Source organism: Citrus sinensis, chromosome 3, assembly GCF_022201045.2.
Source record: "Citrus sinensis cultivar Valencia sweet orange chromosome 3, DVS_A1.0, whole genome shotgun sequence".
NCBI lineage: Eukaryota > Viridiplantae > Streptophyta > Magnoliopsida > Sapindales > Rutaceae > Citrus > Citrus sinensis.
In genome coordinates, this window is record NC_068558.1 from 18,491,302 (window position 1) to 18,507,472 (window position 16,171).

Below are 16,171 nucleotides of genomic sequence, written 5' to 3' on the forward strand. Positions count from 1 at the left end.
ATTTACTATAAATTATACCTTTCTAACAATAATAATATGGTTTTGATTCCTCAAAGAAAAAGGGTTTAATCAAATTTCGTTTTATTAGTAATAATCACATATGAAAGGTTTGATCATTAGAAAGGTATAATTTATAGCAAATAATTTGGGTAAAAATGTAATTGTATCTCAATTTTTAGTTTTAAAAAAATATTAATTGTGACATGTCTCAAATCAATATATTAATTTATATTTATTATAAGGGTATAATAGTAATTAAAAATTAAAAAAAATTACTGTTAAAACAAACGGTGTTTATTAACGAAAAGGGGGTTATAAGTCATTTTTGAAACGTTAAGGAGTTTTTTGTCCCTTTTCCTAAACGTTGGGGGGTTGAATGTCCTTTTCCCCTTGTTTTATGTATTGTTGTCAACTTTCCTTAGAAATATTTAACTACTCTATTTGGTTTGAGTATTTGACTATCGCTGAATTTGATGTTCCTTTATTTACATTTAGGTTAGTGAATAGGGGTAGTGGGATCAAGCTGTGAAGAAATGAGAATGAAAATTGAAGTGTGGGTTAGTAAATAAAGGTATTGGGATCAAGCTGGGAAGAAATGAGAAAGAAAAGTGAAACAGTTATATGTGATGCAGAGGTCTCTGAAATGATGAGCCCAGCAGATTGAAAGCGTAAGACTATGTGTGGAAGGTGAAAAATGCAAAGATGATGGGTAAAAAATGGAAAATGGAGAATAAGAGCAAATAGCAACTATGGGTTTTATTGTATTATTAAGCACCTTATTTTTTTATAAATTTTTGTTTTTATTTAGTATAAGCTAATATACTGTAAGGTAGTAAATGTATCATGATGTTAGTGATGTCTTGGAAACTAATTGAAAAGGAAAACATGAAGTAAATTTAGCAAAACAAATGGCGGGGCTATATGCAATCAAAAATCTATTGTGAACACTCTTTTACTGCACACTTTTATTCAATTTATTCTGCATACTCATTCAAACTTCCTAAATTTTTTCATTAAGCTGATTCCATTAAGTAATAATATTCTGTTACAGCAATAAAATATGCATCATTCCTAAGTCATGTTAGTTTAATTAATGATTTGCATGCATATTATCAAGTTACAACTGACAATATTTGTGGTAAGATCTTTTTCTTTTCTTGGTTTGATCTAATTACATTTGTGTTAGTATTTTCTTGAAATTTACTAATGCCATTTTTAGACATTTGAATTTTGTTTATTTTAGTGATATAATTTTTCTTAAGAATATTGTTGAAAGTATAAATTACAAAGTAAATAGGCCTACCAAAAAATAAATTAGATGGTAAAGTAGAGGTACAACAAGTATATGTCCTTATTTTTATGGTATTTGACAGCATGTTTTTCCATGAATGCAGTGGAGAAAAAGTACAAAAGATAAAAGCAAACGATAGTAGTGCTTTGCATCAGAAAGAGGTAAGCTAGAGTGTAAAAAGATAGGTTCAATACAATATTAGAAAAGTTAATTGGTACAGGTGAAAACTGAAATTGGTTGATCGAAAAATTTTGTTTACTGTTTTTTTTTTAAATGTAGGTAAGGAAGAAAATAGGTTGTGCGTTAAAAAATCTATTTCTGGAAAAAAAAATGCAAAGTATGTTCATGGAAGCCAAAAACAAGGACAATTTAATGGAGAAAAACGAAGTGTTGTTTCGAGATATTCTGGGAGGCTTGTTGTAGCACTAGTGCAACAGTTGGAACATATAAAGGTAATAGATAAAAGGTGCGATGAATGGCTGATTGTAACGAAATGCAAAAGATGGGTTTTGCACTACATGGCTTCTTGGGCAAAATGTACACATGCTACAAACAAAATGGGAAAAAAGGTTTCAATTGTGGATGCATAACTGCTTTGCACAAAGCATCACGAGAAGAATGGAAGCGATCGCCTTGAAGACAAGGCATTTGTTTGAGCAGAGGTATTTAGCATAGTTGTCATGGAAAGGCAAGAGTCTACCAGCTATTAGTGAAAAGGATAACAAGGCAATCGAGGTAGCGAGAGGTATGATTGTGGAAACAAGTGAGGGACAACTACTGAATGTTTTAAAAAATGGAACTAGCTCGGTTAGCGCTGATATTGAGAAGTAAACTTTGCGCCTGGTGGGTGGCAGGTTAGCAAGATTCCTTGCACTCATACAACGACATGCATCTTAAATCTAGGGAGAGATCAGGTCGAGGACTTTGTTGATCCATTGCTGACAAAAGATAGATATTTGTCAAAATATGCCATAATGATGCAACTGTTTCCTGAAGAGAAATGTTGGACTAGTTCGAAGTTTGAATCAATATTGCTACCACAAAGTGGCCTGCACTATCCAATTGACTACATCAGTATATAAAAGAGAAAAAAGCGGGTTCAATATTCCGAAGGTAAAAGAAGTTAGTTTGGTAATATCTCTTTATCGAATTTAGCCTTATACTTTATTCGAATCTGTATAATCCTCTCAAATTCTACTTGCACAAGTTTGCAATTCCATTCTTCCATGTTTGAGGATTTATTTGATAAAGATGAAACAAAAGATTCTGAAAAGCCTGTTTGAAAATATCAGCTTTGACTGCAGCTCAAAGCACCATAGCAGTAAGTTATTTCTAACTTTGTCTACAGACTTTGTCAACACATGTCTGTAATCAATCCATCCATATTATATAGTGTTTGTCATTGATGTTTTTGCAAAAGAATTTATAATATAGTCGTAGTTTTTCAATCATTATTATGAACTAGGTTTGGAGATATGATAAACTAAGTGATGTTAGTTTGTTAACAGGCAAGGCAAGTGTTAAGGATTGCCTTTTCTTTTTTTCGCTTTTTCTGAGTTACTGAAGATGATAATATTTTGTGCAACTTTTTAATGTAGTAGTGATGAACATAATGTTAGGATTCTTTAATCCAGCATTATTAGATCCTTAATCCAACAGTAAGCTTATACGTAAATAATTATGTGTTGCGGACTGTCATATAAGGTTAAGCCTAATTAAAAGTACTTTATTTAGCTTTTTTGTAATATAGACTTTAGTGTATCTACTAGGGTGTGAGCCTTTAATATGTAGAGACTTAAAAAATAATTTCTATTGATATAATGGGCAGAAAGAAATACTTAAAGACAACAAGAAAAGTTGTTTATATAAGTGGTCATGATTCCCAAGTCACATGTATCATTCTATTCCTTTTTACATCCCATCATCAGAGAGAGAGCACAGAAAACCTTAAAGGATTCTATAGGAGAACATGTAGATTCGCAAGGCCAATCTCACGACTCTAGAGGGCAATTAAGAACTATGGATTCAGGTACGTTTCTGCATATTTTGTTATTGATTTTTGGTAATACAATATAATTGTTACTAAATTATCGGTGATGGTTTTCACCAAAAGAATTTCTTGTTCTAACAAGTGGTATCAAAGTCTCTTCATGTTTAATAATTGAGAATCGAATTTATTTTCAATTAATGATAAAATCTTTGGTGTTCTTGAATTTGATAATGCTGGAATTATTAAAATTATTGAGTTTGAGAACAAATTGAGGATTTAGTAATTTTTGATGTTATTGGATCTAATAATTCCTTCATCAAATTTGAGGTTGATTTATGGTATTAAGAAAAATAAGTTCAGAATTTGAGAGGATTTATTTTGGAAACTTGGGTTAACTAAAAAAGAAAAGGTTTAGAAATTTGTTCTTTAAAAGATTGAATTCAAGAATTAAGTGCTCGCAACAGCTACTGCCACCACTGGCAACGATGCAACGCCGACGATAGCGACATAGAGCTGCAGCAGTAAAGCGGCAGCCTAGAACATTAAAAAAAAAATGGAGACCGATGGCTGTTTTCTGGCCAAGATGGTCGTGCCACCAAGCAAGTCGTGGCCCAAATAAGCTACTTAAAGAAGAAGGAAAAATATTATTGATAAGGTTGATCAACGCCTTTCTGGATGGAATGCTTCTCACCTGACCTTAGCAGGTCACATCACATTGGCGCAATCAGTTTTACAAGCTATTCCTGTGTATGCAATGCAAACTACAAACCTGCCACGAAGCATAAAAATGAAAATTGATCAGTTATGTCGGCGTTTTATTTGGAGTAGTTCGGCTGAACATCAAAAAATGAGCTTGGTTAATTGGGATATGATTTGCACTCCAAAATGCAAAGGGGGTCTCAGTTTTAAGAAGTTGGATATTATGAATCATGCCCTCCTTATGAAGAACACTTGGCGTTTAATTAGTGAACCAACGAAGCTTAGTAATCAAGTATTTTGTTAACTAAGTATGGGGTTCATTTGGATGAGGTCCTACAAGCCTGCCTACTCGATATGGGTCTCATTTGTGGAAAGCAATGGGAAGCATCTGGGAGCAAACTCGAGTGGGAATGCGGTGGAATATTGGTGATGGGGAGAGGGTTCGATTTTGGTGGGATTGTTGGGTGACAACTTCGAGCCCTTTGGCTGAATTTGTCACACAACCAATTCCGAATACTTTACTTAGCAAGCGGGTAGCAGATTTTGTTGATGAAACTGGAAACTGGAATTGGTCTTTGTTTAGTCACTTGTTGCCTAATAATATCCTCTTAAAGATTGCTTCAGTTCATCCTCCTACAGCTTCTCACGGAGCTGACAGTTTCTTTTGGGGAGCTTCCTCTAATGGAACTTTCTCTGTAAAATCTGCTTATGAGCTTTTGGATGATCCTATTGGCAATGGAGATCATAACTTTTGGTGTTTGGCGTGGAGTTGGAAGGGCCCCCATAGCATCCGTGTTTTTCTTTGGCTCCTCTTGCATGGTCGGTTGAAAACAAGGAAGGAACTTAATAGGAGACATTTGGTTGTTTCTACTCAATGTGATAAATGTGGAGGGCCGGTTGAGGATATTCTTCATACACTCCGTGACTGTATTACGGCTAGGAGAGTATGGTCTCATCTCTTGCCTAACCATCACTCCCATAACTTTTTTCTTTGCCCTCTTACTGATTGGCTGCAGATGAATCTGATGAGAAAGAAAAATGACACAAGTCAGGAGTATTGGAGAGTTTGTTTTGGAGTAGCAGTGTGGAGATTATGGTTTTGGAGGAATAATTTTCTCTTTAATCATGGCTCGTAGGAGAGTGGTCTCATAGCCACAGACATAAAAGCTCGAACGCAGGAGATTTTACATTGCATTCACCAAACTTTGCATGGGAAACAACCGAGAGTGGAGACAATGATCCATTGGAAAGCTCCTATTTGGTCGTGTGTCGGTCTAAATACAGATGGTGCCATGAAGAGGTCTGGATATGCTGGGGCTGGTGGATTGATACGGGATTCCAATGGAAATTGGCTCATGGGATTCACAGTTAACCTTGGAATGTGTTCAGTTCTTTCGGCTAAGCTTTGGGGCCTTTTTCATGGCTTGAAAGTGGCTTGTGATTATGGCTTTAGACATCTTCAAGTGGGAGTGGATAATAAGAACGTAGTGCATCTTTTGGAAAGGGCTCATCCTTCAGCCAACGAAAATGCAATTCTTGTCAAAACTATTCAGGAATTATTAGCACGTGATTGGATCGTCCACATGGAGCATGTGTACCGAGAAGCAAATAGTGCTGCAAATTTCCTTGCTTCCTATATCCTAACTAAACCCTTAGGCTTACATGTTCTTCCTTCTCCTCCCCCTGATATTGTTGGTTTACTTTGTAATGATGCTTATGGCATTACACACTCTCGTTTAGTGTTGCATTAGCTCTTCGTGAGCCCTTCATTAATAAAAAAAAAAAAGGAAAAATGAAAAAAAGGATTTTTTGGGGAAAATGGGTTAAGGATCCGGGTTGGGTCAACCTGATAAACCCAATTAAGAAAAAGGGTTGGTTCAGAATCTGATTCGGGTCAACCTGAACTGTTGCAGTCTTGAACCGTTGAAATTTTGACCACTAACTTTGACCGTTGACCGAATTTTGACCCAAACTTTTTTTAAATTTTGGTAATTTTTTATGCAATTTTAAATTCAAATATTGATATGTTTATATATGTTTTAAGATAAATTAATTGAAATAACGTGTCATCAAAGTTACTTCTCTTGTGGAAATTAATTTATTTTGAAATATAAACGGCTCTTTATATATATTTTCTGTGAATATAGATTGGCTCAAAGGAAGGTCCATATTTAATAGGATTGCATGTGCACCTGTGGTAACAAACACGTGAAGATTATTTAGTTTCACATGTGAACAATAAATCAGTCCAAAGGAAGATTCATTATTTGAGATGTTCTTATTATCGATATTTGATTACTACACTAAGATATTACTTATAAGTTAATATTTTGTCCAAAGATGAAATACTAATGGAGTGTCCGGTATCTTAAGATAGGGTTTACCATTATTTGAATTTATTTTTGTTTCTGGACTTATATGAGCTTTTTTTTTTGTTTATTATTATCTATTCAGTTATGTCTGCTACTAATATTATTGCTAACATCAATCTTATTGTTATGCTAAATGGCTCTAACTTCAAGTAATGGCAAGAGAACCTCTTAATATTTTTCACTATCATAGATCTCGACTTTGCATTAAGGGTTAATACTCCCCTGCCTCTTACGGATAAGAGTACCGTTGATGACAAGAGGGACATGAAAAGTTGGGAGTAATCAAATCGCATGTGTATGATGATCATGAAGAAGTCCATTCTGAAATCATTCAGGGACTCTATGTTTGAAAAGTTAACTACGACTAATGAGTTCTTTGCAGAAACTAAAAAGAGGTTTGTCAAGAACAAAAGGGTAGAAATTAGCACGCTCTTGACAAATCTAATTTCAATAAAGTATAAGGGTAAAAAAAAAAAGAACAAGAATAAGAAAGCCTCAAACACAACACTTGAGGTCAAATTTGCAACATAGATGTCAAATATGAAACGAACATGAAAATCCTTATTTTTTTTACTTTATTCAAAATCTGCAACATTTGAACTTAAATATGCAACATTTGGTGTCAAAAATGAAACATGAAATTTACATGCAAAATAGTTGTGTCAAATATATAACAACTAAAGTGAAATATGCAACACATGAAGTTAAACATGAAAGAAGTGAAGTCAAATATGAATACAATGTCAACATGCGACAGATCACGTGGAGCATGCAATAACTGAGGTCAAACATACAATATGGATGTTAAACATGAAACAAGCATGAATATCCTCATTTTTTTGACTTTATTCAAGACATTTACAATAATAAACTTCAAACAAATAACAATATACATAAAAATTTTGATGTTAAGTATGAGATATAACATATAAAAGTATAAAAATAAATTTGTCTTTTATTATATAAACTTTTAATTTTTTTCTCTTCATTTGGATAACATTATGTTTTTCTTACATTTTCTAATTATTTATCTTTTTTTTTACTATTAATATTTTTTCACTTTTTAATTAGTATATTATGTTAATTTATATTTTAATATTAAAAATAAGGCAACCGGTTAAGAAACCGGTTGCTACCTGGCAGTCAAAGACAGCCGGACTCTATATAGCCACACCTAAACGGCAAAGTCAAAATTACTGCTTTTGCAAAATCGCAAACCCTGAAGCCCTAACCACCGCGCAAACTCTCACCTTTGACGAAAAACCCAAACCCTAGAGCCAGGCACCTCAATATATTGGAGCCTCCCTAGATCGCCGTCGAGAACAGCAACCGTTATCTGACCCCGCGGCAGCAGGCAATTTGAAGCCGTTGCTCGCCTTTCTCATTGGACCCGGGCAAGATTCTCAGTTGCTCTCGCGTACCACTGTCGCCGCCATTTTGTTGGTCGAGGTTCGTATTTAATGTTTTTAATTTAATTTCATGAATATAAACTGAAAGCATTATTTTAAAAAACTGAACTCATTATTATCCTACGGTATATTATTTTTTCAGAAGTAGTGCTTGATATATCATATCTTGCCCAAATTACATGAATACAACTGGAATAACCATCCTTAACCTAACTGGCCATAACGAGTTTAACTGATCGGGTTCGGATTGAGTCTGCTCATTTATTCGGCTCGATTCGCATTATATGAATTTGGTTTTGGAAAAACTGATTGGTTTAGTAAACTGATCGAAATCAAATCAGCCCAGTTAACAAACGAATCAAAAAGGAATTTCGGCTCATTGAGGCATTTATTCTTTTATGATTCATTTATTAAACTGGTGAGTCATAAACTAATCGAATACGAGTTGAATTTGATTAAGAGATTAAGTTTTGCATTAATAAGTTACTAATATACCTTTATAATTTTAAAATTTTAAAACAAAAATTATTGTTAATATGAAAATTTTTGTAAATTTTAAATTTTGTTGTATTTAATTTTAAGTGATTTTTGTCGTATATTAATTATTTTCAATATATGATTGTAGATGAAGACATTTAACGAATCCAAATTCTATTCGTTTCGTTTATTAATTCCATTAAATGAACTGAATTGTTTATTCATTTATTAAAGGATTAGGATTATCAAATCTGAATCTTAATGTTTAGATTCGTTTAATAAATGAGTTGAATTCGAATCAAGATTCGTTTAATGAACGTGGTGAATCCGAATTCGTTTAATGAACGTGGTGAATCCGAATCCTCCAAATTTTGACCCAATTCAATTAAGATTTGACACGAATTCGACCCATCAACCCCTTACCACGCCTTAGCCCAAGCCCGAATTTGCCTATTTGAGAAAGCCAGGCATGTAATGCAGGTGTGTTGGGGCTAGGCTTTACTGATGGAGACAGCAGCTAGGCTCTGAAAAGACTCTGAAATTCAATCGAGTTGAGTTTGTGTGGGCCCTCTTACAATCAACCTCTTCTTGAAAACTTGTAAAATTCAAAAAAAAAAAAAAAAAACTTAATCAAACTATTGGAGGTTGAATGATATTAACAATTGGAAGAACTCTTTGATTAGGTTTAAGGAAGTGCTGTTTTATGAGCTACCTAGAAACAGAACGATCTTTTCTATATAAAGAATTTTCTAACCAATAGAAATTAGAGATAAAGTTACATGTATCTGTGTGCATGATAATAGGATGGACAAGTGTTTGCTGCAAAACTGACATTGGGCACCAATATCAAAATATAAAAAAAAAGGATCATGGCGTGTTCTCTTTCTCTCCAGCCCTTTTTCTCCTCTTCACATGCCAACCTTGTAAGTCTTTTATTTTTAATTTATTTTTTCATGTATTATTTAGTTTATTCAAAGCATCCATTAACAAGGATTGTGTGTTGCAATTGTAGAGTTCAACACCTGGGAGTTTTCCAACAGGTTTTGGGCCTAAAAAGCGGATATTGACTGTGCATAAATTAATGGATATTGCATTCCTTTGTGTAAATGTACTAATTTGTAAAATTATTTGATTATGTAGAACCTGCTAAAAGAATATTATTAAAAGGGCAAAATTTTGGAAAAATATATTTTGACATTTGAAGGTATGTTATTACTTTGGCACATTTTGAAATGAAAAGGTTAATGGATGAATGGTTTTAACCAACTGAAGGAACTTGTAGATCATGGATGTGCTGTTTGTTTTCATGATTATGCTGTCTACGTGTACTGTATAGTTTTGGTTTGTTGAATGATAAAATCTGCTAAAATCAAAGGGGCATCATGCACATCTTCCCTTCTTATTGTTAACTATCTTTTGCTTTTTACTTGTTTTGGTTGTGGAAAAATACTAGCTGTGGAATAGTTTTTTTTTTTTTTAACTTGTAGAAAATTGGAGTAGCTCATGCATGTGGTGCTCTCCCGCGAGTGGATAATAGCATTATGTCTCCTGTAGTATTACGACCTCTGGAATTTGGAGCAGGTATCAGATTTGTTGATATGACTTGAGTTTTGACCAATAGCTATTCTTCTCGAATCATAGGTTAATTATAATTGGCTCGTCTCTTTTTCAGGCATTGTGATGCACTCAGCTTCTAAATTTACAGCCAGACACAGTGATGTCATGGCCTGTGGGATTGCAGTAAACAGTGAAAGGTGAATAATCAGACTTGTTCTTTTTTGTTGCATATTTTCGAAATTTCTCTCTTTACCTTTTCCTCTAAATTTTCATCTGAAGAGGTTCTTGTGAATGGTATCATGTAGGTATTTATAGGATGTATCAGATTCTTATTTGGGTCCAGAAGAGTTGTGTTCTATGAAAGCACACATCCAGTAATATTAATATTAATAGGAAAGAAAAGTATTTAAGAGAACATTTATTTTTTGAAAATAACATATTGAAATGGGTTTTTGACATCATACATGTTTTTCAACCTGGCACTTATTATTGTGATTGTTTAACCGGGTCAAGGTGATTTTTTGGGTAGAGTTTGCATATTGGTTGCACGGATATGATTAGATGTTGGATAATTTCATTGTAGTATATAAAGGTTATGTCTTGGTTGTGGATATAGATGATCGCATGTGTGATTCCTCAATTGGGTCAATTTAATTTTTTGAAAATGGTTGCTGGCTTTGTCTATATAACTGTTATTGCAGTTAAGAGTGCTTTTTATGTGATTTGAAGTGCCTTTAAGTGGTTAAAAGCAAATCTATTTGTACTTTATATTAGTTGAAATATGGAAAAAAGCTATTTGAGATAATAATTTGGTGCTTTTTTGTAAAACATTTTCCTGTAAGAGTAAATGTTTAATTGATAGCTGCAATTTAGAGAAGTGCTCTCTAACAAGCACTTTTCAATGCTCCATAGGTGTCTTCTTAAATCTGTTGTGGTCTTAAATCTGTTCTATGTTGACTTGATGACTGTTGTTCTGTGTTGTGTGTTGATACATTTTTCATCTTAATAAAGGGCAGTGCCTTAATCACGTATGTGGGCGACTGCTTTCAGTGTATGAAGCTTGTGTGTTCATTATGTGTTTTTCACTACATGTGCAGTTCTTCATTTGGGCTTTAAAGCTAATTCTTGATGATCCTTGTTTTACTTAATTGGTCATCATAATATATTCTGCCTCTGATTTGTAAGCTTGTATTGATAAAAGGTTGTGCTGAGAAATTATGCTAATTGGCCTTTCCTTGTATAAATTATGCAAATTTATTGCAAACTTTTATTTGTTGATGTAAGAATAAGTATTGGAACTGCCTTGCTGATTCCATGCTAGTAAGTTCTACTAATTAATAACTATCGAGTTTTCTTTTATATACTAACTTTAATATTATTTTCTTGGTTCTCTACTGCTACTATTACAAATTCAGAGTGCAACGGCACACTATTTCCGTGTTTGTTGTGGATGAAAGTGGAATCCTGAGCCGGATTGACGGGGTCTTTGCAAGGAGGAACTGTAACATTGAGTCTCTTGGTGTTATTGGTCTGAACAAGGACAGGGCTCTCTTCACCATGGTTGTTTCCGGAACTGACAGGGAGCTCCAGCAAGTTGTCAAGCAGCTTCAGAAACTTGTAAATGTCTTGAAGGTCTCCACGAAACAATCATCATCCTCCTCTCTAGAACCTTTCTTTCTTCCCTGCTCTGGCGTTGATTCCACTCCTGATTTCGTCGGTAGTCAGCCGTGTAAGCTTCAGATGGATGAACTTGAAACGATCCGTATTTTTGAAGAAAACATATCTTCAGTTGTTTGGATCGGCAACCTTGGTATCCGGTATTATTAATTTAAATCTAAGTTGCTGCGAAAAAATGAGCTGCATATCTGTTTCTTTTGCCTTTCTTTTTGTGTTATTTTTTGACATCCCAAACATACTTCATATAGTTTGTCATCTGGGATCTAATTGATAATTTACTTGAATGATTTGAAATATTGAGTCTTTGAAGGCTGTTGATTAAGGAGATGTTTGTTCAATCCTTTGTTTATTTGCTGCTGAGCAAAGTTGGAAAGGACATTACCCTTTGCTCTTTCTGTCCCTATTTGATAACCCAAAACTTCCCATTTTTATTGTTTTCATTTGAAGATTCAACTCAGCTCACTTTATCTGATATTCAGTGTGGTTTAATACCTTAGTAAGTGCTCTACACATTTAAAATGAATAATATGAGGCAAATCGAGAGCTAAGTTATTAGACTGGTGTCTTTAATTTTGCTTCTAACTTGAGTCCATCTTACACATGAAGGATGAGGGGGATGTGATATCACCGTGACATCAGGAGGATTTTTGTGCTTATACTAATATGTTAGCATAATAGTCATTTAGATAATTTAATTATTACATGTTTAAGTAACAATGTGATGAGGGTTTAGATGGCTGCTTGGTGTGGTTACGCTGCACACACACACATATAATGAACACTACAATTGTTTTACTAATTTTAATTTGTGTTGTTGAATTTGTTTGTTGGTGATATTTGTAGTGAGGATCAAAGTGAGACAGAGTTCCTTCGGGGAAGCGGGGCGGGTTTTTTATGGGATCAAGATGGTCACATTGTCACTAACTATCATGTGATTTGTGGCGCTTCTACAGTCAAGTATGTTTCTTTCTTTCATTTTGTATTATTATTATTATTACACACACACGCACACACAAAAGAAGGCCCCAATTGGGATCCTGCACATTAAGGGAGGGATTATCCACTTCAGTTGAAGTGCGAGATCCCAATTGGGGCCGTTGGATTCACCGTTGTTTTTTTATTTATTTTAAAACTATGAGCCATTGGATTTGACACAAATTTATAGTCTTTGATCCATCAAATCTAAAGGTAGAAATTCAAAGTCAAGAAGTAGCATTAAGTGTTGCCAACTCATCCACCTGTTTTAGATTTGATGAGATCAATGCCTATAAGTTTTGTGTCACGATTTTAAAAGTTAAAATAGTCTTATCTATGTAAACATTTATACTCAGCATTTACCTTAGCTAATGCTTCATTTATTAGGTTGGAAAGCAGCATATTTATTTGAATGAAGACGAAAGAAGATGTCGGCTAAAACAATTGCTTTGCATAGTTTGTTTTTGGCCATCAACCTAACTAAACACGAACAAATTCAAGGGTGTGATTGTGTATATTTTTATATTTTGTTGACTGTGTCCATATATAGCATTGGACATGCACTGCTTAGGTGTTTATTTCATCCAACATAAATTTTTGTGCTTAAGTTGTGTTTTGACTGTAGATTCTGGAATGTTTGATTTACAGGGTCAGTTTTTCTGACCAATCAACTTTCTATGCACAAGTTGTTGGTCATGACCAAGTCAATGATTTGGCAGTGTTGCACATTGATGCTCCAAATCACGAATTAAGACCTATACATGTTGGTGTCTCTGCTGACTTGCGTGTTGGTCAAAAAATCTATGCAATTGGCCACCCTGTAAGTATGATGGTGGTCATGGCATGTTGATCACAATTTTTTTGTTTTTTTAGTTGAAATCTCTTTCCTTAATTCATATTTATGTTTGCAGCTTGGATGGTCATTTACCTGTACAACTGGCGTGATCAGGTAACTTTAAGACAATATATATTTTCATACCTCAAGTATGTTTGACATTCTTATAACATTGCTAAATTTGATATTTCGTTATAAAAACAATGTCATTTGCCTAATGTATTCTTTATCTTTACTGTAGTGCACTTGATAGGGAAATCCCTGGCCGTTTAATTCAAGGTGTTATACAGATTGATGCTTCCGTTAATCTTGGTAACAGTGGAGGGCCGCTTCTGGATAGTTCAGGAAGCCTGATTGGAGTAAATACATTTATTACCTCTGGTGCATTCAGTGGTATTGGATTTGCCTTACCAATTGACACGGCAAGTTTTAGTTTGACATTGGTTTTCATTTTACAGACTTATGCAAGCTTATGTCTTTTTTTTTTTTTTGGGGGGGGGGGGGGGGGGATGCCTAGAAAAATTTAATGATCTTTATTGTTTTTCATTTCTTATGTATGTAGGTACGTGGCATTGTTGACCAGCTAGTGAAGTTTTCACGTTATTGCAATTGAGAGTTTATGTGATTTGAAGTGCCTTAAAATGTTTAAAACCAAATTTATTTGTATGGTTGAATTAATAATTTGGATCTTTTGTGTAAAACATTTTCCTGTAAGATTAGCACTTGGAGTTGAAGTGCTGCTAAAAAATTTAAGTGAGAGTTGCAATTCAGAATAGTGCTTTCTAACAAGCACTTTCAAAAATGCCATAGGTATGTTCTTGAAACTGTTCTTTGTTGATTTGATGACTGTTTTTTGTTTTGGGTTGAATTAATACTTTTGTTTATTTTAATGAAGGGCAGTGCCTTAAATCATTTATGTAATTGACTCTTTTGATCTTTTCACTGTATGAAGCTTGTGTGTTTGTTACGTGTTTTTCACTACATGTGCCATTCTTCATTTTGGTTGTTAAGCAATTCCTGATGATCCTTGTTTTGCTTAATTGGTCATCATATTATATTCTGCCTCGGATTTGTGAGTTTGTACTGATGAAAGGTTCTGCTGAGAAATTATGCTAATTGGCCTTTCCTTGTATGGATTGTGCAAATTTATTGGGAACTCTTTATTTATTGATGTGCAAGTAAGTGTTGGAACTGTCTTACTGATTCCATGCTAGCAAGTTGTTTTACTGATTAACAACTATCAAGTTTTCTTTTGTATGCTAATTTTAATATTATTTCCTTGGTTCTCTGCTACTACTATTACAAATTTATTCCATTTTCATCCCCAACAAACAGAAATTGTGTGCCACGCTCTGATTTGAGTTCCAGGTCTTTACAAGGATGAAATATAACATTGAGTCTCTTGCTGTTCTTGGTCTGAACAAAGACAAGACCCCTTCACCGTAGTTGTTTCTGGAACTGACAAGGATCTGCAGCACGAAGTCAAGCAGCTTCAGAAACTTGTAAATGTTTTGAAGGTCTCCACGAAGGAATCCTCATCCTCCTCTCTAGAATCCTTCTTTCTTCCCTTCTCAGGCGTTGATTCCATTACTGATTTCATTGTTAGTCAGCCGTGTAAGCTTCAGATGGATGAACTTGAAATGATCCATGTTTTCCAGGAAAACAAACCTTAGGTTGTTTTGATCGACAGCCTTGACAGCTGTTATTATTAATTCAAATTTAAATTGCTGTTGCTACCGCCAAAAAAATTGAGCTACATTTCTTTTCCTTTTGCCTCTCGTCATATTTTTTGACATTTTGTCATCCAAGTCTAATACTCTGATTCATAATTTACATGAATGATTTGAAATTTTAAGTCTCTGGAGCCTATTGACTATGGAGATGTTTGTTCAATCCTTCGTTTGTTTGCTGCTGAGCAAAGTTGGAAGGGACATTGCCCCTTGCTCTTTCTATCCCTATTTGATAACCCCAAGCTTCCCATTTTGATTGTTTTTCATTTGAGGATTCAACTCAACTCATTCTATTTGATATTCTGTGTGGTTAAATGTTTTGTAATAGCAGTACACATTGAAAATGAATAATATGAGGCAAATCGAGAGAGTTAGTAGTTTGACGTCTTTAATTTTGCTTCTAACTTGAGGCCATTTTACACATGAAGGATAATTAATAATTATTAATTTATATAATTAAAATTAACAATAAAATAAGTAGTTTATTTTTCAAATATGTTTTTTTTTTCACTTTGTAATTAAAAGTTACAATTCTTTAAATAAAGCTAAAATTATAATTTAAAATAATTTACTTCTAATTCGAGATTATATAAACACATAAATGAGATTAGATTCTTATTCCACACTCTCTTTCCAGTGTAAGTAAAAAACTCATTTTAAATCTACATTTTTAATTCTAAGATTCTCACTCGTCATAATTTTCAATCTAATTTGAGAAGTAAACGCTACTATATTTTCTTACCTCAAGTATGTGTGACATTCTTATAATATTGCTAAATTTGATATTTCGTTATAAAAACAATGTCATTTGCCTAATGCATTCTTTATCTTTACTGTGGTGCACTTGATAGGGAAATCCCTGCAGGCATTGGCCGTTTAATTCAAGGTGTTATACAGATCGATGCTTCCGTTAATCTCGGAAACAGTGGAGGGCCACTTCTGGATAGCTTACGAAGCCTGATCGGATTACCTCGGGTGCATTCAGTGGTATTGGATTTGCTATACCACCTGACACGGCTAATTTTAATTTGACAATAGTTTTCATTTTTTTTTTTTTTATGCCCAGAAAAATTTAATGATCTTTATTTTTTATTTCTTATGTTTGTAGGTACGTGGCATTGTTGACCGCCTAGTGAAGTTTTAAGTGAGATTCCAAACC

General features: G+C 33.9%; 1 protein-coding gene across 4 annotated transcripts; it reads left to right on the plus strand.

Annotated features, from left to right (window-relative positions):
• The first annotated feature begins 7,531 nt into the window (after positions 1 to 7,531).
• LOC102609452 (protease Do-like 1, chloroplastic) lies at positions 7,532 to 16,171 on the plus strand. Of its 4 annotated transcripts, none has more exons than XM_052437720.1 (10): positions 7,532 to 7,801; positions 9,042 to 9,161; positions 9,726 to 9,819; positions 9,911 to 9,992; positions 11,211 to 11,612; positions 12,316 to 12,429; positions 13,096 to 13,267; positions 13,359 to 13,396; positions 13,524 to 13,704; positions 16,121 to 16,171. In XM_052437720.1, the coding sequence occupies exons 2-10, from the start codon at positions 9,108 to 9,110 to the stop codon at positions 16,154 to 16,156; spliced, it is 1,173 nt and encodes a 390-aa protein (XP_052293680.1). In that variant the 5' UTR covers positions 7,532 to 7,801; positions 9,042 to 9,107; the 3' UTR covers positions 16,157 to 16,171. The 4 variants fall into 4 exon arrangements, with proteins under 4 accessions (XP_052293680.1, XP_052293679.1, XP_052293681.1 ...); XM_052437719.1 differs by lacking the exon at positions 16,121 to 16,171 and adding an exon at positions 13,845 to 14,218; XM_052437721.1 differs by lacking the exon at positions 16,121 to 16,171 and adding an exon at positions 14,003 to 14,218.